Source organism: Lycium barbarum, chromosome 5 (assembly GCF_019175385.1).
Source record: "Lycium barbarum isolate Lr01 chromosome 5, ASM1917538v2, whole genome shotgun sequence".
Taxonomy (NCBI): Eukaryota; Viridiplantae; Streptophyta; class Magnoliopsida; order Solanales; family Solanaceae; genus Lycium; species Lycium barbarum.
This window is the reverse complement of record NC_083341.1, coordinates 97571964-97596272: the sequence shown is the minus strand read 5'-3', so window position 1 is coordinate 97596272 and position 24309 is coordinate 97571964. Positions and strand designations below refer to the sequence as shown.

Here is a 24309-nt window from a genome sequence, read left to right as displayed (position 1 = left end):
GTCATGATGGCACCCACACTAACTCCCCTGGTGGGCGGACCATCCCCTTAAGCAACGCTTAATCAATTTTAGAATCAGGCATAAATATCAAAAGTAAACATTAATAAGTCTTTAACCATACATAATCATAAAGTGCGGAATACGAAGTGAAATACATCTCCCCTAGGACGTGAGTCACTATACAAGAATGACTAATCCAATACAAGTCTAGGAATATAACAACCACTACAAGAAAAAGGCTTATCTGCGACCAACATTTAGGGACGAGTTAATAATCCTGTCTCTAAAAGTATATTTTTTGGGACGAGATTTTATTTCGGTCCTGAATTCTATATTTTATTGTGAAGGCACTAAATCTAGTCCCAAAATAATTTAGTAACTGGTCCCAAATTATAATTGATAGGCCATGAGCAGGATAGATGCCACCACATATAATATTAAAAAAGCTACTATTTCTGAAAAATCAGGCGCCAAAACAATTGTAGTGAAATAAACACTTTTAGTTTTCACAAAAATTAAGGCGCCAAAACTAATAAAGTAGCATATCCTAAAATAAAAATTTCTAAAAATTAAATCAAACTCTCTATCTTCTCAAACACAAGTGATGATCTGAACTCTAGCCCTAGTTTCTACGCATCAAACCCATCGTCTGCTCTTCCTTAATTAGTGCAACCAATTGATTTCTCATCTCCTCAGATTCTTCTCTTGTGCATCAAAAACCTCTCAAGGTATTATAGCTTCTTCTCCCTCTTTGTTTTATTTTCTATGATTTGTGCTATTTGTTTTATTACTTCTTTTTTTTAAATCAGAGGGTTAAAAACTCAATATTTTGAATTATTGAGCTTATTTTTTTGGGTTTGTGTGTTTATGATATGAAAAACCTTCTATTTCTTTTAAAACTCAATCTTCTAATTCTGTTTCAATGTTTTGCATATGCACCAAGTTGAATTTTTGATCTTTTTCTTTTGGGTATGTGTTTATGATTCTATTTCTTTTAAAACTCAATCTTCTAATTCTATTTCAATGTTTTGCATATGCACCAAGTTGATTTTTTGATCTTTTTCTTTTGGGTATGTGTTTATGATATGAAAAACCCTTCTATTTCTTTTAAAACTCAATCTTCTGATTCTGTTTCATTGTTTTGCATATGCACCAAGTTGAATTTTTGATCTTTTTCTTTTGGGTTTGTGTTTATGATATGAAAAACCCTTCTATTTATATTTTAAAACTCAATCTTGATTTCGTTTTATAGCTTTGTATAAGTTGAGTTTGATTTGTGTGCTTATTTTTGTTGTATGAATTTCTCTTTGTTTAGTTTTCGACAATTTGTGCTATCAATTTTATGGGTATGTGCTTAGGATCAGAAAGACCTTTTTATTGTTGAGATTTTCAGAGCCAAATAGGGACATGTCCTGTTACTCCTATTGCCATTTTTCTATTTTACATCTGAAAAGGTTTCGACTAAATCCATTTATACCTCATAGCCCGTCTACTCTCTATTGTCATTTGCATTTAGCATACCTGGAAAATAAGAGCATATAGGAAGAAAAACCACAATTTTTGTTTTACTTTTTTCAAGGATAATAAAAAAATTCGTTACAACCTAAAGAATAAATGCACCGATAATGAGACTTATTGTTAAAGCAGAATTAAAACAATTCAAACTAGTAAGAAAAAGGAACGTATTCATGTTTTAGGAACCAACATTTTAATTACAAGTTAATTTTTAATATTTTATGCATCTTAACACCATCTGATTGTATAGTGCAATGCATTAACGGATAAAGGAGCCGAGGTCCACTAGAAATTGCGACCTTAGAGTTCAACCTAGTTGTGTGCATCTGATCGTAACAAGTTGTGTGCACCTTAGTTTTTTCTTATCTTTTTTCCTTTCTTAATCTAATTGTTATGTACTTTCTAAGGTTATGGCACCTAGTAAGCAATGGATGCAACTTGTTGATAATCGGCTCGATGAAGCCTACTTAATTGGGGTGCAAAAGTTTTTGGATTATGCTTTTTGGAAAACAGGAGAAGAATATGAAATACGATGTCCATGTGTCAAATGTTGTAATACAACTTTGGGAACCCGTGAGACAGTTGAGACACATTTGAAAGTTTATGGAATAATTCAAAATTATACTTTTTGGTATCACCACGGGGAAACTTTAGGTGAGCCCCTATCAGAATCTGAAGATGAAGATGGTGATGAAGCAGAAGAATGCGAGAGTGAAGATGAAGTACAAGAATTGTTGAGAGATTTATATCCTAATCTTGATGGAGAAACCACGCACAATGATTGTGACGATTTACTTGACGAGGAACCAAATGCTGAAGCAAAAACATTTTACAGCCTATTGAAGGATTTCGAGCAGCCATTGTACCAAAATTCAAAAGCTTCAAAACTGTCCTCTTTGATTAAATTGCTTCATATCAAAAGTATGGGCCGTTGGAGTAACGAGTCATTTACGATGTTATTAAAAATGTTAAAAGAGGAGTTGTTGCCTGATGGTGCCAATTTGCCAAACTCATATTATGAGGCAAAGAAGATAATTCAAGACCTTGGGTTATCTTACATCAAGATTGATGCTTGTACTAATGATTGCATGTTATACTGGAAGGAGGACAAGTTACTCGATTCTTGCAAAATTTATGGTGCATCCAGATGGAAAATAGATACACATAGCGGGGAGACAAGAAATAAAAAAGGTAAAAAGATAGCATCAAAGACTTTGCGCTATTTTCCATTAAAGCCCAGGCTTCAAAGATTGTTTATGTCTAGAAAGACATCTACTCTAATGACATGGCATAAAGATAAAAGAGTTGATGATGGAATAATGAGGCACCCAGCTGATTCGATGGCATGGAAGTCATTTGATGAACTTCATCCTTCATTTGCGGCCGAGCCTCGTAATGTTCGACTTGGACTTGCTAGTGATGGATTTCAGCCATTTCGGAATTCAAAAACCTCATATAACATTTGGCCTGTGGTTCTTATTCCTTATAATTTACCACCTTGGTTGTGTATGAAGCAGGAAATTTTTTTTTGTTAATGCTTATTCCTGGTCCGAATGGTCCAGGAGATGCAATTGATACATATCTTCAACCTTTAATACAGGAACTAAAGGAGTTGTGGGAAGTTGGTATTGTGACCTTTGATGCATCGTCTAGACAGAATTTTAAGTTGCATGCTTCTTTGTTATGGACCATCAATGACTTTCCAGCATATGGAAATTTATCTGGATGGAGTACAAAGGGAAAATTGGCATGTCCATGTTGCAATAAAGACATTTCGTCAATTCGATTGACTAATAGTAAGAAGCAGTGCTTCATGGGTCATCGGCGTTACCTTCCTGTTAGTCACAAATGGAGGAATGACGAAAAGTCATTTGATGCTACAAAAGAGAAAAGGCTCCCACCAAAAATGCATTCCGGTATTGAGATACTTAATCAAGTGCAAGATCTTAAAGGGCTACAATTAACAAATGATCCAAAGAAAAGGAAGAAGATATCACATGAAAATCGAAAGGATAATTGGAACAAAAAAAGTATCTTTTTTGAACTTCCATACTGGAAATCTCTCTTGTTGCGACATAATTTGGATGTTATGCATATTGAAAAAAATATATGTGATAATATTATGGGGACAATCATGACTGTCAAAAGAAAGACCAAGGACACAGTTAAAACTCGGTTAGACTTGCAAGAAATGAACATTAGGCCAGAATTGCATCCCATCCAAAGAGGGGAGAAAGTCGAAGTTCCAACTGCATGCTACACATTGCCTCCCGAAGATAAGCACAAATTATGCCTTTTCTTAAAGAACTTAAAGGTCCCTGATGGATTTTCATCTAATATTTCTCAATGTGTGAACCTGAAAGATCACAAGATATCTGGGTTGAAGAGTCATGATTGTCATGTTCTTTTGCAACATATACTTCCTCTTGCACTTCGTGGTATGTTGTCCAAAGAAGTTTGTGAACCTCTTATTGAGTTATCTTTATTTTTTAACATGCTTGGATCAAAGGAGTTGAGGATTGATGATCTGGAACATATTGAAGCGCAAATTCCCATAACACTTTGCAAGTTAGAAAGGGTCTTCCCTCCTTCATTTTTTGATGTCATGATGCACTTGCCTATTCATTTGGCTAGTGAAGCTAAGATTGCTGGACCTATTCATTATCGGTGGATGTATCCTGTGGAACGATGGTTATATTTTTTGAAATCTCTCATTGGTAATAGAGCATGTCCAGAAGGTTCTATTGCAGAGGGCTACATTGCAAATGAATGTATGACCTTATGTTCAAGGTATCTGCATAGGATCGACACTAAATTCAATCGGCCTGAACGAAATTATGAAGGGGGTTTAAAAAAATCTAATGGAGGTTTAACTGTGTTTTGTCAACCTGGAAGTACTCTGGGAGTTAAAGTTCCATGTGATCTTGAAGAAAATGAATTGGAACAAGCACATATATACATACTGAAGAACTGTGATAAAGTCATACCATATCTCGAGTATGGAGAGTTCTTTTATATCTTCTTATTTTCCTTATTTCATTTAGGATAATTTTTTTCTATATGACATTTATGGTCCACTTCAATTTTGTAGAGAGTTTGCACAAACTCATGTGGATACTGTGCAACACTTGACTGATGCAGAATGGAACAGAAAATTTATTGAATGGTTTAAAGTTAGGGTGAGTATTACATAAAACATTAAATTTAAATTTGACATTTTAGTGTTGTATTACTCCTAAAATATTCAACTTAATTTGTTCGTAGGTTGCACAATTGTATAAGGGAGATAATAGTCAGATCATGGAAGATCTGCTCTCACTTTCACGTGGTCCTACCGGATATTCGACACATTGCAATGGTTACATTGTCAATGGATATAGATTTCATGCCGAAGATCATGATAAAAACTTAAGGACTCAAAATTGTGGTGTTGTTGTAGTTGGTGAGAATGATAAAGATAGTGAGAACCTTGATTACTATGGAGTTTTAACAGATGTGATTGAATTACAATTTGTCATGCATAGAAGAGTGATTTTGTTTCAATGTAATTGGTTTGATGTGTATGATAAAACAAAAGGAGTTAAAAAAGATGAGTACGACTTTGTGAGTGTTAATCCAAGGAGATTTTTGAAAACAAATGAGCCTTTTGTTTTAGCGGAGCAAGCATCTCAAGTGTTTTATGCTAATGACAATTCCAACAAAGGTTGGTATGTAGTGAGGAAGACTCAACCTCGTGATTCGTATGAGATTGTGAAACAAATGGATGATGTTATTGTAGACATAGGAAATCCTTCTCAAAAGAAACGAAAAAGAATTGATGAGGTGAAGTATCTCTTTATGAAATAGTACACTGTTACACATTCTGATGGCATGATTCCTTTTATTATTACATTGTCACGTATTTTATCTTATTGTTTTTTTATTATTGCTCTTTGCAGGTTCAATATGAAACCATTAAAGACTGATGAAGTGGGATCAACTATAAAGACTACTAGCAGATATGCATTCGTCGCGCCAGGTGCTATAGGTGCTATAGGAAAGGGACGAGGACGAGGAGGGCTTAGATCTTTGATTGAGAAAGAGCATATGCCAATTAAGAATTTATTTCCTCAATCTAGTGATGTAGTTAAGAAATACATCCAAGAAATTGAAACAAGTAAGAATATTTATTAATCTGTTGTTTTTAGTTTGTGTAATTGACTTTCAATGCTTAAGTACTAGTGATACGGTTACTCTTCCTTAGGTGCTACAGGGAAGGGACAAGGAGAAGGGCTTAAAAAATTCACGATTTCTTCTAGTCAAGGAATGAGAATGATACATAACAATTCCATAGTTCTTGAGAAAGAGTATATGCAAACTGATAGTCCATTGCTTCCATCCATTGATCAATTTAAGCAATCCACCCAAAAAGTTGAAACAAGTAAGTTTTTCCAATAAATCTGTTGTGTATTTTAATTGCCAAAGCTTTTACTAATATGATTTCTTTTTTCCAGGTGCTATAGGGACAGGACGACGACAAGGGCTTAAAAACTCTACCATGTCTACTTGTCAAGGAATGGGAACAATACATGAAAAATCCATGGTTCTTGAGGAAGAGTTGCATACTCCTTCTAAAAGCACAAGATCAAATTCTGCAATGGAGAAAAACCCCTTGATTCTTGAGAAAGAGCATACGCAAACAAATATTTTAGTGCCTCTATCTACTGATCAAGTTATGCAACACTCCCAAACAGCTGAAACAATTGGTATGGCATTTTGAATCCATGTGTTATTAATTTGTAGGACTGAATTTTATTACTGTAGTTTTTACCAAATTATGAAAATGTAGGTTCATCTAATCCTAGGAAAGTAAAAAGAGTTCGAGGGAGGAACAAGTGCAAAGAAGTTGCATCACTTGAAGTTGGACAAAAGCTGAAATTAACTTTTTACAATAATCGAACGGTTGGAACGAACAACAATCTGTTTTCGAGGCACTTGGGAAGAATAGCTCGTGACCATAATATATGTCCATTGGGAGTATCATCGTGGAGTGACATTAAGCAAGAAAAGTTGAATCACATGTGGGCAGCTGTTGAGGTAACTATTGTAGTCAAGAGTATGATTGTGCCATTTTTTTGGAGGATTATGTACTCCTAACAGAGGCAGATCCATGATTTTAAAGATTATATCCGAACTTGATATAAACTTATATATTACTGTTAAATTTTTCAAAAAACATGTGCATAGGTATTTTTTTCGATGAATCTGTATAGATCTTTTAACTACAATTTTGTGATTAGTCTCAAAATAAGAAAGGTTTTATAAGGACTTACTTCTAAAAACAGTGTGTTGGTGAGTTGATAGAAAATCAAGATGCAAAGGTTCTATTAACAATTAGTTTGCACAGTGCAGTAGTTTTGAGAGTCTTTATTTCTAAAATGCCATTTTTTTGCTGGATTATGTGCTCCTAACATAGGCGGATCCGTGATTTTAAAGACCATATATGAACTTGATATAAACTTATATATTATTGTTAATTTTAAAAAAAAAAAATGTGCATAGATATTTTTTTAGATGAATGTGTAGATCTTTTAGCTGCGATTTTCTGATTAGTCTCAATATAAGATAGGTTTTATAAAGAGTTACTTCTAAATACACTGTGTTGGTGAGTTGAAAAAAAAATTAAGATGCAAAGGTTCTATTAAGAATTAGTTTGAACGGTGCAGTAGTTTGAGAGTCTTTGTTTCTTTTTTTTGTAAGTAACGATTTTATTATTTACCAGTTCTTCTCTTACCTTGAAAGATCCTATTATTCCTTTCTCGCCAGATATAGTAGATGCTCCCAGCCAGTACCATTCTATGCATCTAAGCAGTCACATTTCTTCTTCTACAATGTGTCACTGCCCATAGCATTTCTTGTCGCCATTCCATAGCCTGTATAGAGCCTTGCTTGCTTGAGTCTTTGTTTCCAAAATGCCATTTTTTTGGCTGGATTACGTGCTCCTAACATAGGCTGATCCGTGATTTTAAAGACTATATCAGAACTTGATATAAACTTATATATTACTGTTAATTTTTTCTTTTTAAATGTGCATAGATATTTTTTTCGATGAATGTGTATAGATCTTTTTAACTGTGATTTCAGTTTCTATGCATAAAGTACTTTTCTTCTATTTTCTGATTTGTGTCCAAAGTCGAAATAAGAGTATATATTTGTTTCTAGCTTTCAAGCTCTTTTAAGGCCTTGATCTTAAGCATCAGTTTAAAAAGAATCAAACAAGAACTAACTTAATATAAGTATACGGAAAACATCAGTTTGTCGATAGTATCTTGTAAATGCATTAACTCAACCCATGTTTTGATTGTTGTAGGATAAGTTTGAGAGTGTGGACATGAATGATCATCGTGATCATATCTTGGAATGGATGAAAGAGTTATGGAACAAATGGAGAGGATACTTGTATGCAAACTATGTGAAGAATAAACCAATCCAACAGGCTCTTAAGAATATTCCAAAGGGAGTAGACACGAAAGAATGGGAGTGGTTAGTAAAAGAACATTTTACTTCAGAAAGTTTTCAGGTATGCCTAGTGATTTACTCGACTATTTCGCTATATTATCCGTAACTTGATTCCCCTCCCTTGCACTAGATATCTTTTTTCCACTATTCTTGGAAAATAACCTATGTATACTGTTTTTTTTTTTAATAAAGTCCACTAGGCATTTGGTGCCTAGGAAAATAACCTATGTATACTGTGTTAGTATCTGGAATTTTTTTTTTCTAACTGCTGAAAACAACAGCAATTTGCCCCAGCAGTACTGATTTCCTGGAGTTGCTGCAAGTGGCCCTTGCAGCCTTTGTTTCTTTTTGCTCAAAATTGATGCAGCCATATTTCAGCTTTCCTAGCCTTCTTTTGTTTTCATGAGTCCATGCTGAACCTGCTCTTTGTATCTTAAACCTGTTCCATGTTTCTGATTACATAAACAAGCAGATCCCATATCATGTTCAGAAGAATTGAATCACTGGACTGCATCTGTTGTGATCCTGCAGAACAAAAAAACAGCAACATACTTGCTGCTTTGTGTAGATTGCAGTCTTATTGTCCACTGCAACACATCCCAACATGCTGCACCCAGCCTTTGCATTTGCTACTGTCCTCCTCTGTTCATTTGTCCCATCTGATGGCTCATATGACTGCTACAGCATAGCAGTGATATTGAACTGTTGCTTACCAACTGCTACACATAGCAGTGATATTTTCCACCAGACCACCAGCAACCAATTCCAACTCTGCAACATATCATCTCCCATATATCTTCCCATCAACCATTTCGACCACAAAACCATATTTTCCATTTTGCCCCTGATCATGAAAAATCAGTCTTGATATTCCAAACCATTAGGTTCTCCATACAACATATTTGTAAATGATTGTATAAATCATTATCCATCAGCCTAACAGATTTTCCGACCTAAAAAAACATATTTCCCATTTTGCCCCTCATTAAGAAATACCAATGAAATCCACTCTCCTCCTACTTATTGTCAATAATCTCCAATATCTCCAATGTATACTGTTTGAGTTTATTTGTTATAATTATTACATTTAAGCTTAATTATATAACAAATGTAGGCGAGAAGCACCAGGAATGCAGCAAATCTAGCTAAGTTGAAGATGCCTCATCATATTGGTAGCAAGCCTATTCGAGAGATTATTTATCAAAAGGTATTATCATAAAATCTATGTCGCCCTAAAGGAAATATTTATGAGGTGTTATTTGACATGTTTTCTTTTGATGTAAAGGGCGGGAAATATGGCAATCCACCAGATTTGGGGACTGTTTTCTTTGAGACTCGTAAGAAAGATAACAAGCTTATTGAACCTGAAGCAATTGAAAAACATGTATGTTTGGTAAATTGAATATGTAAATTACTTGAAATTATTATAGGCTCAGATCAAAGATATGGTTCAATCAGAGCCATCTCTATCTAGCATAGAGATTGTAGAAAAATGTTGTGGCCCTCAAACTCGTAGCCATGTGTTTGGCTTTGGGGGTGGAGTAAAGGCGAAAGACTTGAAAGGTGGCACTTCTTCAAAGGCTGAATTATTGTCTGCGCTACGATCAACTCAAGAGGAAAACAAATCCTTGAATGAGAAACAAGTCCTTGAATGATCGCTTGTATGCCTTAGAAGATGAAATGAAAGATATTAAGAAAATGAAAGAATTCTTTACTGCTCAACGGTCATATGTCCCACCTATGACATCGCCTGTTTCATCCGAATGACCACTGTTTTTGTCTGCTGATCAAGTTAGTAATAATATACCCGACTTTTAAATCTATGTGTTGATTTGCGTATTGTCAATTTCTATCTTATATTGATTCACATCCTTCTTTGCATGGTTTGCATTAATTTTGCTACATTTTTAAGTTCAAAGCATCTTTATTATTTTATATTTAGATGGTGCTACTGTTATCCATTTCACAGTTCTTATTTATTTGTGGCAATCTCGGTTCAAAGTCTATAACATTTGTGTCTGATTCACACTCAGCTTTTACACTTTCCTGGCTATACTTCTTATTCTCAGATTTACTCTCATGCATCCTATTAGCATCAGCTCCAAATTCCCTTTGATCCTGCGCTTTGTGAATCTGTTTCAAGTTCTCTATGGCCGAGAATTGTTCAACTGTTGGGACCACTGCTTGCGTGTGCATCAACACACTAACTGTATCAGTCACAGCATAGTGTAGTTTGGTGACCGAGTCTCCACGTCCAAGCTCCTCAGGAAAATCATAAGCAATGTATGCCTTAGGCCCCAAATCTGGCTTCGAACAGTTATCAGGATGTCTTAGAGCGAGATTGAGATAGCCATATTGAGGATGCGTATATTCCATAAAAGGTAAACAACTAGAAAATTTGGCACCATGACGTGGCAGTCGCTCATCAAATAGACCTGATGGCAGCCAGTCATTCAACTTTAAGAGTTGAGGCCACCCATAACTGTCAAAACGACCCTCCATGTATCCTTTGAAAAACTGGTGTATGTTCATTTCCAACTTACACCAATTTAAGCAATTTAAAACATCAGTAGCTTTCTTGGTTTCTTGGTTTGTCGACAAGCACGACACATTACCATAGGTTGCCAGCTCAATCCCAATGCATTATCAAGAACGTTAGTTACCACAACTGGTTCACCCTTAAGCATATGGAGCCGAAAATGCCTGAAATTTGCACGCCGAGTATCCACAGCTGCTGGACAAAATACATAGTTATCATCAGAATTTGCTCGAGCAGCTGGCTTACGTAGCTTGCCACCATTTGCACCCTTAGATTTTGAACAGGAGTAGTGCAGTTCTGAATCATTATGCATTTCCTTCAATTTACACTTTCGTGCTATTTCTTTAGCTTTCTGTAACAGCTGTTATATCCAATTCTCAGAAAATATACATCTCAACTTTAAGGTTCCTTTACTGCAACCTCCCATATCTTTGGGTGGGCAAGGAATGGTACCATCTTCCTTGGCTTTCCAGTTAGATGCCATTGCCCCTTTGGTCTTATCCCTTATTTTAACTTCAGCAGTTCCATTCTTAGCGGAAGAAGTTATGCTACAACCTTTACCATACATTTTCCATATGTTGCCATTGCACCTGCACAACAAAAAACCAATAACATCACAAAAAAAAAAAATACTTTGCTGCCTGAAGTACAGCACCTGTTTCCTGCCAAAAACAAAATATTTTGTGTTTCAGGAACATATATTGCTTTAAGAAGAGTCTTTTGTTGTACAAGAGACTAACATCTACAGTTTATGTAAAAAATTTAGTTGGGAACATATTGTAGCAGTAGCATGTTTCTCTTAAAATGGGAAACGACGCCTTAAGTTCAAACACTTCCATTATGCTTGACACAGTTATTATTTTAGTTGCGTTTTGGTTAATGCGTCCCGAAGTTTTTCTAATTAATTTTGTTTTATACTCCTGCAGGCTCGATGATTTTGTTGGATAACACCTAATGAATTTAGATTGCTTTTGGGGTAAGCGGTATAACCACTATTAGTGTAACATTTACATATATTATCTCTCCATACCAGCTGAAATTTTTGCAGTAGTACAGTAACAAAGGCTAGCTGTACAATTTTCTGGCTGCCATTGCATTTGAAACACATAATAAACCTCATTCCAGCACACCCTTCACATGGACATTGAAAACTATCAATAGGAATTCCTTCTAGAAGTGGCCTAAACTTCCCTTGTTCATGCAATGTCACTACTTCTTCAGCTCCACCAATATATCTTCCTTTAATAAACAACCTTGGTGGCACCACTTTCCCATCCATAATTCTCCATAACTCTTCCTTAAACTCAGAATGCATCGAAATATCCCTCTCGAAGAACATAACACGAAAATTCTCTAATAGAAATCGAATACTATCACAGTCCTCGAACGTTTTTCGTATCCCTCTAAGACCTGTTGTGTACAGAATCACTGAATCACATCCTCCTGGTAGACACTTTTCTTTAAACTCCAATAAGGGGTCTATAGTTTCCTCGATTTTTCGAGTTTTTAAAGGCGGTTCCTTTTCTTCATCATCTTCTTCTTCTTTTCTTTCTTCTAGTGGTTTGAAAATCTTTTCCTCAATCTTGGCTTTTCTCTCTGCTTCTTGAGCTTTAACAACCATGACTGCTTCCTCAAATGCAGCAAGAATATTTGGATCAAAAAGTGTACCCAAATCCAAATCAGGTCGCCTAAAATTCAACACATCAAAGTCTAATAAAGGGGTAAAAGAATTCCCATCAAAACTCTCATTTTTTGGCTTCAGTGGGCTACAATTCTCAATATTTTCTCTCAAAGGTTGAGACTTTTTCACATTTGTAGCAGGCCTTATGTTCTCTTTATCGTCGATTTCGTCTTCTTCAACCTCCATTTCTTGATCTTCGAGGTCTTTCATTAGCTCAGAAACATCAATAATCTCAGCTTCTTGATCTTGTACAACATTCTTTTTGGGATCTTCATGGAGTTGGACAGGTGTTAATGGAGATTGACAATGAAACTGAGAATTTGTTGATTTTGGTGGTGAAGTATACTGAATATACCCATCTGATGCATTTGAATGAAGGATTCTTTCTGGTTTTAAATACCCAATTGTTTTGATTGTCTTTAGTTTCTTGAGTAGTTTTCCTTTCATGGTCTTCATTTTCTTGAAATTCTCAACAAATTTATTTCAGATTTTCAAATTCTGAAACATTATGCTTGAAATAGTTATTATTTTAGTTGTGTTTTGGTTAATGCGTCTCGAAGGTTTTCTAATTAATTTTTTTTTATACTCCTGCAGGCTCGATGATTTTGCTGGATAACACCTAATGAATTTAGAATGCTTTGGGGTAAGCGGTATAACCACTACTATTGTAACATTTACATATATTAATTATCTTACTAATAGTTATTCAGTCTTTTCAAATTTTGTACTTACAGGTTTTGAAGATCAAAGTTACAAGTCAAGATGCATTATTTTGCTAGAAATATTTTGTAGAACTCAATATAATAGTCTAGCTCGAGGTGTTAGCAATGTCTTTTTGTTAAGGTGTCAAGCAAATATTGAAACTAACATCATGGGATGTTAACCATTTTATTGTAATTAATAACTAGCTCTTTTCCTCTCTCTCTCTCTCTCTATATATATATCTAAGATTTTTATATGTATTTTTTTCAATATCCATTTGAAATTTATTGATAAAAATAACATTTTTGGATATCGAGCTTTAGGAACCACTCGTGATAAATAAAAGACCAGAAATATAAAATTAGTACAATTATTTCAAATAAAGACCAGAAATGCTCGTCTCTAAAGATAATCTAGGACCAGTAACGGCTGGTCGCTAAAAAGGTTTAACGACCAAACAATATTTATTTTTCATGATATTAATCATTCATTAGGGACCAGATATGTAGTCTCTAAAATGCAATAACGATGAGATATATAGACCGTCCCCAAAAACTTTTTACGACCAGATTTTTAAACCAGTCGCTATTGGCCTTTAGCGGCGGAGGCTATTACGACGGGTGGCGACCAGAATTTTCCCGTCGTAATTTCCTCTTTTGGGACCAGATTTGGACTTTTAGGGACCAGATTTCCCTTCCTTAAAGGCCATTTTTCTTGTAGTGAACAGTCTGAACATACCTAAATACTATCTAATGCATAGAGTAATAGACAACGATGATGTTATATCCCGCATTTTGTACATTCGGATAATTCAAGATAATTGCGGGAAGTTAAGAGCAAGGTTATATTTTGATCTTGTTTAATACACAAGTTGTTTATGAAAATTTTTGAAGTGGGAAATAATAAGAATGGCTAGGGGTAAAATGGGAAATTTGCAAGATGACTCATAGAAGTGTGAAGGAAGGCTAAGGGCAAATTTGGAAAATAAATTTTCATGAATTGCAAAAAAAAAAAAAAAAAAAAAGAGTTGGGCTTGAACTAAGAGGTCATGTGGCCGTCCAAACTAATTGGGCCAAAGCCCATATGGATGCTAAGTGTGTATAAATAAAATATGGCCCATGGATTATTATTCATCTTCTTCTTATTTCAAGAAACTTGAAGAAGTTTCAAGAAAAGAGAAGACAAAATAGTATTCGGCCATGGCTCCAAGAATTGAGACATGGAAAATTGATCAAGAAACATTGTTTTCTTCTAGCTTTTCTACCAATTGGAAGGTCCTCTACAACATGAGATAGTTGTTGGAATCAACAAACCATTCGTTTTGTCGTTTGCAAGCCCGAGCTATGTTGTGAAGTAAGAAGAAAAGGTAAGGTTTAATCCTCTTTTTCATATGTTGTGAATGTTTTGTACATGTTGTAGTGTGTAGAAATGGATGGAATTCATGAAACCATGCATGTTGATGTTGGCCGAATAGGGGTTGTTTTGGTAGGATGTGATGAATTGATTTTATTTAATGTTTTGGTTGTTATTGTTGTGAATTCTATGATGCCAAAGGAAGATTTAATGACTCAAGTTGGAGTTATGGTTGGTTATGGGCTTTTTTAGAAGTTAATGTGATATTAAGTTAGTTTCTTGTATTTATGAGAATGATGTTGCTAACGTGTGGATTGTTGGTGTAGTTAATGAATTTGGAAGAAAGAAATGTGTTATTGTTGTTCTTATTGAAATTGGGAGGTTTCGGGTGGTGTTGCATATTGGTTGGGTTGTTTTGAATATTGTGCGGATTATTTGAAATGTTCTTGAATCTCGCTTGAATTATTACGGATTAGTATTTGAATATGTGAGCGTTGATGTTGGTTTGAATGTATGTAGTTGAATGGAATGAAATCGGAATGTTGCTGAATTATGTAGAAAGGAGCTACTAATGTGAGAATGTGTTTTGACTTAATCGTTAGAGATGGAATCATGATTGTTGGTATTATTGTTGATAATTTGGCCGAGTTGAATTCTCGGGTTTGTTGTTGTTAAATTGGCCGAGTTAGATTCTCGGGGATGTTGTATTTACAGGGGAAATGCTGCCGAAATTTCGATAGAATGTAAATGAATTCATTTGAAAGAATAAGACGAGTATATGTCGATGAATCTAATGATTATGTCAACTTTCTTGAATGTAGACTAGCAAGTTTGGATAAATAAGCGTAGCTAATAAGGTGTGGCACAGGTATGTAAGGCTTACCCTTTCTTTCTTTTGGCATGTCCTAGAGCTAAGTAAGGTATGACATCGCACACACCTTGGGGTAACTCTACTCTTTGATTCCGAGCTTGGTTATGATGCTTATTCTCTTTTGTCATGAGCATGTCCCGTATGGCTGAGTCTATTGTATGATTAATAAATGAATAAGCTACTTCCTATGGTTTTGATATGTAGCCATGATTCCGAAGCTCTGTTTGATGTGCTTCCGAGGTTGCCTATGATTCTGATTCACTTCTGATATAAGTATGTCTAATATGATCGAGCTTATTATATGATTGAATAATGAGATGAGTATAAAGAGTTTTGTTTCTGAAAGAGTTCTATAAGTTTTAATGTCCCTAACTTTCGTAAAAGATATTGGATTTGATTAGAAACGTTCGTAAAAGTTCTGAGGTAAAAATGTCTATAACTTTCACATACTAACTCCGATTGACTTGAAACATGTTTATGATCCTTCAAAGGTCAGTATGTGTACGTATATATTGAGTCTTGATTTATGTGCATATGGTTTCGCACTACTCTGTTCGTGCAAGTCTCAGTATGTCCTCCACTGCGTCCCGGGCCAGGGTATGTTCTCGTGCGTATTTCTCTGCATTGTTCACCGCGTCCCTCTCACTTGCGGACCGGGGCATGTTATGTATATGATATGATGACATTATGATGTGATGACGGGGTGGTGGCCAGGATGGCACATGATTTATTCACCGCGTCCCGCAAAAGAGGGCCGGGGCACGTTACATGCATGTATGATACATGATATTGACATATGATGATTCTATTTACCGCGTCCCTCACTGGAGGGCCGGGACATGTTATATGCATACATGATATATGATTTACCGCATCCCTCAATGGAGGGCCGGGGCACGTTATATATGATATATGGTAATGACATGCATGAATTTCTCACCGCGTCCCTCACTGGAGGGCCGGGGCACGTTATATGATATATGACACATGATGATGGCATACATGATTTTCATTTACGATTTATGATGACATACATGATTTTCAATTCAAAAAGGCAAGTGCTTTGATGTTTTAAAAGTTCATACTTGATTCTGGTAAATCTCTGTTTCAGTTATGATTCTCCTTTACTGTGATTTTTGCCTTACATGCTCAGTACATTTTCCGTACTAACCCCCTTTCTTCAGGGGCTGCGTTTCATGCCACGCAGGTACACCCAGATGAGTGGAAGATATTACAGAAGATGTTCCAGTGAAGTTGGCAAGCTCCACTTGTTCCTAGAGTGCTGCCGAGTCAGAGTATACGTGCTATGATGTCTGATTAATATTAGAGACTTTGCAGACAGAGTCGTGGGTATTGGTTGTCGGTTCTGTAAGCGGCTCCATCAGCCGATATGTCATCCTGTATTATGATATAAATTCTATATGATTATGGATTTTTGGTTTGATTTGAGAATAACATGAAGGATATTTCTGAAAGTATTACTATGTATTTCATTCTATTTAATTTAAAAGTCCGAAAAGAATATGTATGTAGTAAGAGTCAGAGGGTTCGCTCGGCCCTGAGGAAGGGTCGGGTGCCCATCACACCCTAGTAAGGTTAGGGTGTGACAGATAGATAAGATCCAGGGTTGCAGGTTGGCAAGTGGATCACCCTCCGATCTGAAGCAAGAAGCCTCGGGGCTAGACTCGGGGCCTCAAACAAGAGCCTGTCTTAAACTCTGCACTCAATAAAAGTGCAGCAAGAGTAGTATCAGTACAACACACGTACTGGTAAGCATCATAGGCCGACTAAGACTAGTTAACGCATATGAAAAACAAAAATCAACAAGTAAACAGATAAGGCAATCAATGACAAACAACATGCACATAATGTCCCAAATAGTCAAGTCGTAGCCTAGGTTTAAGCTTCTATTCCACTAGTCTGCCAATTTATAATCAAATCCCTAAACTATAGGCAACAACACTACACAACATCAACAAGAATCCGATGAAATGGTATATGATGCAATGATGAGAAGTGCAATGCCATGAGATGCAATGTCGTGCAATGCAATGGACAATAACTCAAACTTGTACACACATGCTATATGCATTTGTCGCTTCAATAGTCATGACCCATGGGGGACTACGGGCCGTGACTCTGCCACTATATCCAGTGCAAACCTTGAACTATAGCAATAATCATGATACTTTCCTCATTATCTTTCTTTCCTTTTCAAATTTGTTTCCATAGCTCTTTCATTATGCATGAATGTATGAATGGAAGAATGAGGAATCACTTGCAAACAATGCTAATAAATATAATATGGAATTCACAAACACCATAATGCCAATTCAATCCCTGCACAAGTCATCATAACTATCATGGAAACGTATCAGATACTCAATCCCAATAATAACAATAGGACTATCACTTAACCTCAACCACTTCATCAAGCAGCACATGTCAATAATTGCATAAAGTACGGCGACAAGCTCACATACTCAGAAATCATACCAAGCCAGTGGATTTATCACCACAACCATGCCCGAAGGCCTATCATGATTTCCCCATCAATAACTACATAACACATATGAGTCACTAATCAAAGTCTAAGAAGATAAGTCATAACCTACCTCAAAGCCGAACACCAGCCTCGACTCCTCAAATCTGGGTCGTCCTCTTCCGGATTGCCTCCAAACGCCCAAAGTCTAACATATATATATATATATATATTGCTATGCATTTGGAAAACCCCAAATAACCCTAAAAAGATGACCTCGAGCCCACAAGGGTAAAATGGGAAACTACAAGTTGGAAAAGGTCAATCCGAAGTTCTAGAAGTCCATATACTAATCATCAACACCAATTAGTCCCCAATTAGCATTAATTTCATCAATAATAGGAAACACTCAATTTCCATAATTCAAACCCTAGAAATTAAGAAGAGATTCAACTTAGTTACTACATACCCTGATGATTAAAAGCTTAGAAATTAACAATCTTCCCATAACCTCATGGAAATATACAAGAAATCGTAAAGGAACAACTTAGGGTTTCTACCCATCTTCCCCAACTTACCACATGAAAACTACCATGCCTTCCAATCCAAAGTCATAACTAAATTGCAAAAGAGTGTAAAGGAACTTACCCCAAGATGTAATCACCTAAAAGCACTCCAATTTTGCCCACAACACTCTCTAAGATAAGAATTTGGTGAATGGAAGGAATGGTACATTTTGGGAAATAAGAAAGGCTTTCTGATCAGCGAGTTTTGCATCCGTGGACACCTTGTCCATAGAAGCGGACTCACCTCCGCGGAGTCACTAACTACGTCAATCTTTCGTGTCTATGGGCCAAGTCCCGCATAGGTGGACCCGAAGAAGCGAAGACATGCCCGCAGAAGCGGGACATCAGAAACCAACAGAAATCTGGTTTTCACTACTTCTAACCCAAAACCCGACACTCATCCGAGACCCCGCGCATACAAACCAAATATGCATATCAACATTAAAACACGCTACGAAACCACCTGTGACCTCAGAATTCCAACGGAAGTCATTTTGACTCGATCAACCCCCAAAACCTCTAAAGTCAAGTTTCCAACCAAGGACTTGAAACATTACCGAGTTCCTCGGGAACTGAACCAATCACCCCACCAATTTACAAATGGCTCTTCGAACCTCGTGGAATTAATGGAATTTTGAGAAGGTTCGTTTACCCAAAAGTCAACTATTGGTCAACAGTTTTTTTCACTTTAAGCCTCCAGTTTCCTCAAAATCAATCTAGATCACCTAGGGAACCGCGCTACCCATCCCCACGAGTCAAACATGCTCTAATGGAGCTAGAGGGAGGGTCAACAGAGGTAAAAGGGTCAAAAACCTAAACGACCAAATAGGTGGTTACAGTTATCATATATACATATCTATGTATATAGAGTATTAGAGTTGCATGTATAGTTGTATATAATGTAACAGAAAGAAAAATCCTTATGATACTTTTAGTGAGAAAGGCTTAATCTATATTTAGGTGCAGTTTTCAAATAGTAATTTCTGTGTTTTTAAGTGTATCTTTACTTGATCTATCTGAATTTTTGCCATGATACATTTGGGCCATGTTACCAGGAAAAATGCATCTATTGATCTTGAAAATGGATGGTCTTGAATTTTTAACCCTGCTTGCTCCATGTGCAATCCTTTAAGGTAAAAAGTTACAAAGTTTGTCTATGTGGCAAAACTTTTTAACTTGAAGATTTTTCCATAAAACAAGTGGAGTTAAAAGTTCAAATCATCCACCTCTAAAATTACCCTTCATTACTAGCTAAGTGCATTAACATACGCCACAATACAAACTTCAATAGTCGTATTTAGGGGTCGCAAAATTAGTTCAAACCCAACTAACCCGCCCAACCTATCGAAATTCGGGTCAGTTTGGATTGAGCATATATTTATGATGGATCAATTTGGGCTCAACCCAAGCTAAACCATCTAAGAGTTGGGTTGAACATATAGCCCAAACTAATCCATTTAGAAAATTAGTAAACAACAATCTTTAATTTTTATTTTTATTTTTGTGCGATGCAATAAATATAGTCATAATAAGAAAATAAAAAGTTTATGTTTGTAATTTAACATTTTATAAGAAAAAAATAAAGTAATTAACACTATTTTAGAGTTGGACGGGTTGGGTTATGACCTATTGCTTTGCCCATCTTCACCCAACATATCTCAACCCATGTAACTTGGGAAGGGTTGTGATACGCTCAAATTACACCTTTTATGTCAAATATAGTATCCCAATAAGGTTGGGATCGAATCCCACAGAGAATATGGTGTGAAAAGGTTACTAAAATCGTACAATGCTTAATTTAGGTCTAATCTCTTAATCTGATGATTTTTGTAAAAGTTGGTTGTTTATGACTAATTTCTAACTAATTATTGCTTTCGACTGTAATTTATGGTAAAAGAAACAAGGGTTGTGTCCCCTTCAGATAAAGTGTATGATCATGGGTATTGATCTTGATATACTTCTAATGGATCGTTTTTATTAATGCACTTAACCTCTATGTGAATCTTTACTATTTTCCAATAAATAAAGATTATCACTTTCTATGACTTTCCCAAATATAAGAAATTTGATATGAAGAACCGTTAATTATGCCAAGTAATTTCTTCTTATTCCTAAGTGAATTTATTAAACAGAGTTTAAAGCTTTTAGTTCTTGTTATTTATTCTTACCAAACCCTAATTATTTTCCCAAACAAATCAAGGTTTATGACTTTAATCAGTATTTGCAACCATTAATTATGAATGAAGAATGAAGAATAAATAAACCCTAACAATCCATTATGCATATATCAATCCCAATTCCCAATCACAAAACACCCATCATTGGGTTCACAACCCTAGTAAGGGTGTTTAGCTACTCATGACAAAGAACAAGAAACAAGAAATTGAAGAATTCATAATTGCTTACTTTTGATGAAAAGAGGAATTGATAATACTTGAATTGATGTTTTGAATCACCAAAACCAAGAGAGTATTTAATATTCTAAGCCAAAAGTCAAAATATAATAATTGATAATAAATAAACCCCACATTGGACTATTTATAGGTTTAAAAAAAGTAAAAGTACAAAATTCGCACTTAAGTCCTAGGCGGCACTTATACGGTCCGTATAACATTACATGGACCATATAAAAGTTATTCTTCAGTCTTCATGTCTGCATAGAAAAACACGAATTGGTATTACACAGTTCGTATAAACTTATACGGCTCGTATGACTTGCTCGTGAAACTCCTTCTAACACAACTTTCCATCTCATCTTGAATCTTTCAACACATCCAACTATACGGCCCGTATAATATTATACGGTCCGTATAAGTGCTCGCACCTCAGCATCTTTCAACTTTGACATTATGTTGCCTTGGTCTCTTTTATACGACCACAGACACGGTGCGTATAATATTGTACGGACCGTGAAAGTTCATCTTCAGTGCAATTTTCTATAACTTTCCGTTCTTGAACCCGGACTTTATGATTTACCTGAAACACATCAAAACAACACATACTTGCCTAAAAACAAGTAAAACTTCTTGTAAAAAGGTATCGAATGTGCCATAACTTCCCGGCACATCAACACCCCCAACTTAAAGTCTTTGCTTGTCCTCAAGCAAGCAGGACAACACAACGAAGACTCAACTATCACCTAGATATCACAAAGTAATAATGTCGACAATGGTTTTAACTCCAAACTACCGGCATGCATGTCTTACTATCAAGGACCACCTCACTTTCACTATTAAATACGATATACAACTCAAGAAGGCTACAACTCATAGTGAAGCTTCGATTTATTAAATTATATTATCGAACATATCATAATGCACACAAACGCCACTTTAGGCGATCACTTTCTTTTGCACCAATCTCCATCCTTATGCCCTCACATAGACCAAAGAAAGTCCCAAACACACATATATACAATGAACAAGGGACAACAAACTAAAGAGAAGAGAAAACACTTACACTCACAATGAATTTCAGATCTACACATGTAAATACCATAGGCTTGCCCTTATTTTCTATGCTTTCATCCTTTGTTTGTTCAGTTGTGATCATGTTAGGACTTGTTTCGTCTTTTAATGTAGGCTTGGGGACGGGTAGGATACTTTTTGGGTATTAGTGACTCACCCTCCTTGAAACTACAAATTTTACCTCTATTCACTTTCTTCGTTTCTCCCTTTGTTTTCGTTTCAAATCTTCGACCTCGATGTGGCTTAATCTAACTTAAACTTATTTTTGCATTACATTTTTCTGATTTTCTTCTCTTTATTTTTTTTTTTTTTTTTGTTATGTATAGACACCACAACTAATACAACATACACCAACCCCAAAATAGATTCTCAGCCTCTACTCCACACTTATCTCACCCCCAACTTAGGCTTTCAGCCTCTTTTATCTTGCAGTATCAAGGAGTGAATGGGTGCGAAGCTGGATTACTTTCCTAAAAGGTACGAGTTTGTTAATGGCTAGCGAAGAAAAAGGTCAAAGGCTCAGAGAGGGAAAACTAGGGATATTTACATCATATGGTTAGGCTTATTTAGGCAAAGTGACTATTCATAAAAAAGAAAGCCTATGATCATCTCACAACGAAACCAACTGTCAGATTCAAACATGACTAACCGGACAAGTTCTAGATTACACATGTATAGATCGACCAAAACTAACAACTCACTCACACATTGGTAGAAGGACGATTATTTATACATTTGTGACCTGCTAAGCAATCATTCGTCACACACAATACCCCAATACTTGTAATGTCATATAAAGAATCAATCACGTCAATCAGTAGCTCTTTCTAAGTATGCATTTCGAGGGATCCACAATTTCCAACAAAATCACACAACATGCCATAAGTTTCAGAACACTACCAAATAAGTCAAAACTACTCTATTCTATCTCAGCGACAACATACATATACCAGTTTCAACAAAACAAAACCCCTTAGGAAAAGAACTCTGGCAAAGAAAAGCCGCGGGAGTTCCTAGACACATATTTACACTATTAACATGATCAAATACCCCACCCCTAACTGAAAATCATGCAGTATCCCAATGCATCAACTGTAAGTACAAAAGGGTAAGGGATACCTGGGCTCCCTAGGCGCTATGCTTATCGGCTCAGGACTGTGCTGCCTCAGACGCAGCAACATCAGAGGTCACCTCTCAGGGCTGGCCGCCGATGCACCCATTAGGTATTGATAGTTCTCACGCAAAGAGTTCAGTCCAGCAGCCTGCACCATCTCCTCCTCCGTTCGGTGCAGCCTATTATTTCGGATCCTCAACTACAGCCTCTAGTGGCCTTTTCCCCTGAGCCTTCTCTAACTCCTCTTCTTCCTCCTCAGAATCGAGCAAGTTCTGAATAGGGATGTCAATATCCATGCTAGTATGTGGTGCCAGAACAGGTTCCTCTACTCGCTCTTGCACCTTCAGCGCCTCAAACTCAGCTTTCAACTTTGCCAATTCCGTACTAAGCGATACTGAGCTATCCCCTAGTGTTGACCGCTCCAAAGCAGCCAATCTCATCTCAAACCGGTCTAGTCGTGCCTGGAAAACCTGGTGAGTCTATGCATATTCCTCCCGAATATCTCTTTTGGCCATGTTTATTTGTTTGTTTATCTGGGGCTTAAGCTGGGCCAAGAACACCTTGATTTTTTTTTCAGCCTTTAAAGTTTTGAAGGCTATTTCTCGGTAACTTGATCTCGAGAATGTCAATAAATCAGCCCCAGATTGTGCTGCAGGTGGTGGAACAGATGAAGTAGTAGCAGCAACAACAACAATTGTGATAGTACTAGGGTCAGTGGCATGAGCCTTAGCTGTAACATCAGTATTACCAGCTTCAGGAATAGCAAGATCAGTAGTAGTAGCATCTTCCATGGCCCCAAACTCCTACTTGTGCTGAGTCTCTATATCTCCAACCGGTGGTGCCACAAATATTTCCGCCGCATCCTCTATCTTACCCTTACGCCAATCCCCAAATTTAGTGGCTTTGGTGCAGTGGTCTGATCTGGAATGTCAACAACCTGGGCTCGTCTGCACAACTTCGTGATAAGACACAGGAATACGAATGAGGTCATAGGCTGGGGTGCTCTCTGTCGAATCTTATAAACTATCAGGCGCCCCATGTTTACGGGATACGGACTCATCATTGAGGCAAGAGCTATCACCTGGAAAACAGTGACTGTGTTGTCATTCTGAGTCACAAATAATTTGTATCTCATCAGGTGCCACATGAATCTACCCTCCCTATTTAGTTTATTCTTGACTACCTTCGGGCAAGTATTGCAGCTACCCATCTAATAACTGTCCTCTGATTTTGGCAATCTAACTTGTCTAAGTACTCTTTCTCATTCTCTGGCACACGAAAATCATCCCTGAAATAAATTATGTTGATAGCCTCGGTGGAGATGTCAACTTTTACATTCCGCACTTTAATTTCATTAAGTACTGGGAGTTAAGGATTCGTCTGGTTGGGCTTCTTCATGTTCAACAACTCAGCCACATAGTTGGCATAAAATTATCGCACAATGACCGGGCAATACTGTCCAGGAGGCTCAGCGAAAACCCTAGCCTATAGAATCAGATGGTCTCTGCAGTGTTGGGAAGA

General features: G+C 36.5%; 2 protein-coding genes across 4 annotated transcripts; one reads left to right on the top strand and one right to left on the bottom strand.

Annotated features, from left to right (window-relative positions):
• The first annotated feature begins 576 nt into the window (after positions 1-576).
• On the top strand, positions 577-13152 carry LOC132641072 (uncharacterized). Of its 3 annotated transcripts, XM_060357950.1 has the most exons (12): positions 578-728; positions 5454-5671; positions 5759-5935; positions 6009-6260; positions 6344-6591; positions 7865-8074; positions 9128-9220; positions 9299-9397; positions 9444-9804; positions 11479-11528; positions 12828-12876; positions 12968-13152. In XM_060357950.1, the coding sequence occupies exons 2-9, from the start codon at positions 5461-5463 to the stop codon at positions 9666-9668; spliced, it is 1515 nt and encodes a 504-aa protein (XP_060213933.1). In that variant the 5' UTR covers positions 578-728; positions 5454-5460; the 3' UTR covers positions 9669-9804; positions 11479-11528; positions 12828-12876; positions 12968-13152. The 3 variants fall into 3 exon arrangements, with proteins under 3 accessions (XP_060213934.1, XP_060213932.1, XP_060213933.1); XM_060357951.1 differs by lacking the exon at positions 9299-9397 and having other exon boundaries at positions 577-728; XM_060357949.1 differs by lacking the exons at positions 5454-5671; positions 5759-5935; positions 6009-6260; ... (6 more) ...; positions 12828-12876; positions 12968-13152 and adding exons at positions 1923-4512; positions 4607-5330 and having other exon boundaries at positions 577-728.
• On the bottom strand, positions 9952-12728 carry LOC132639582 (uncharacterized). Its single transcript, XM_060356020.1, has 5 exons — positions 11583-12728; positions 11186-11214; positions 11034-11142; positions 10629-10913; positions 9952-10530 (listed from the first exon to the last, which is right to left on the bottom strand). Exons 1-5 carry the CDS (start codon positions 12687-12689, stop codon positions 9952-9954), a joined length of 2109 nt encoding a protein of 702 aa, XP_060212003.1. The 5' UTR covers positions 12690-12728.
• Positions 13153-24309: the final 11157 nt, after the last annotated feature.

Bases quoted from the DNA above. Each gene is read 5' to 3' on its own strand.
- LOC132639582 (XM_060356020.1), bottom strand. From the start codon at position 12,689: ATGAAGACCATGAAAGGAAAACTACTCAAGAAACTAAAGACAATCAAA. The intron at 11,143-11,185 runs GTATTTTTTTTT...TTTGTTGTGCAG, and splicing joins GCTGTACTTCAGGCAGCAAA to GTGCAATGGCAACATATGGA. The intron at 10,914-11,033 runs GCATCTAACTGG...TGGATATAACAG, and splicing joins ATAAGACCAAAGGGGCAATG to CTGTTACAGAAAGCTAAAGA.
- LOC132641072 (XM_060357949.1), top strand. From the start codon at position 3,050: ATGCTTATTCCTGGTCCGAATGGTCCAGGAGATGCAATTGATACATAT. The intron at 4,513-4,606 runs GTATGGAGAGTT...TCAATTTTGTAG, and splicing joins AAAGTCATACCATATCTCGA to AGAGTTTGCACAAACTCATG.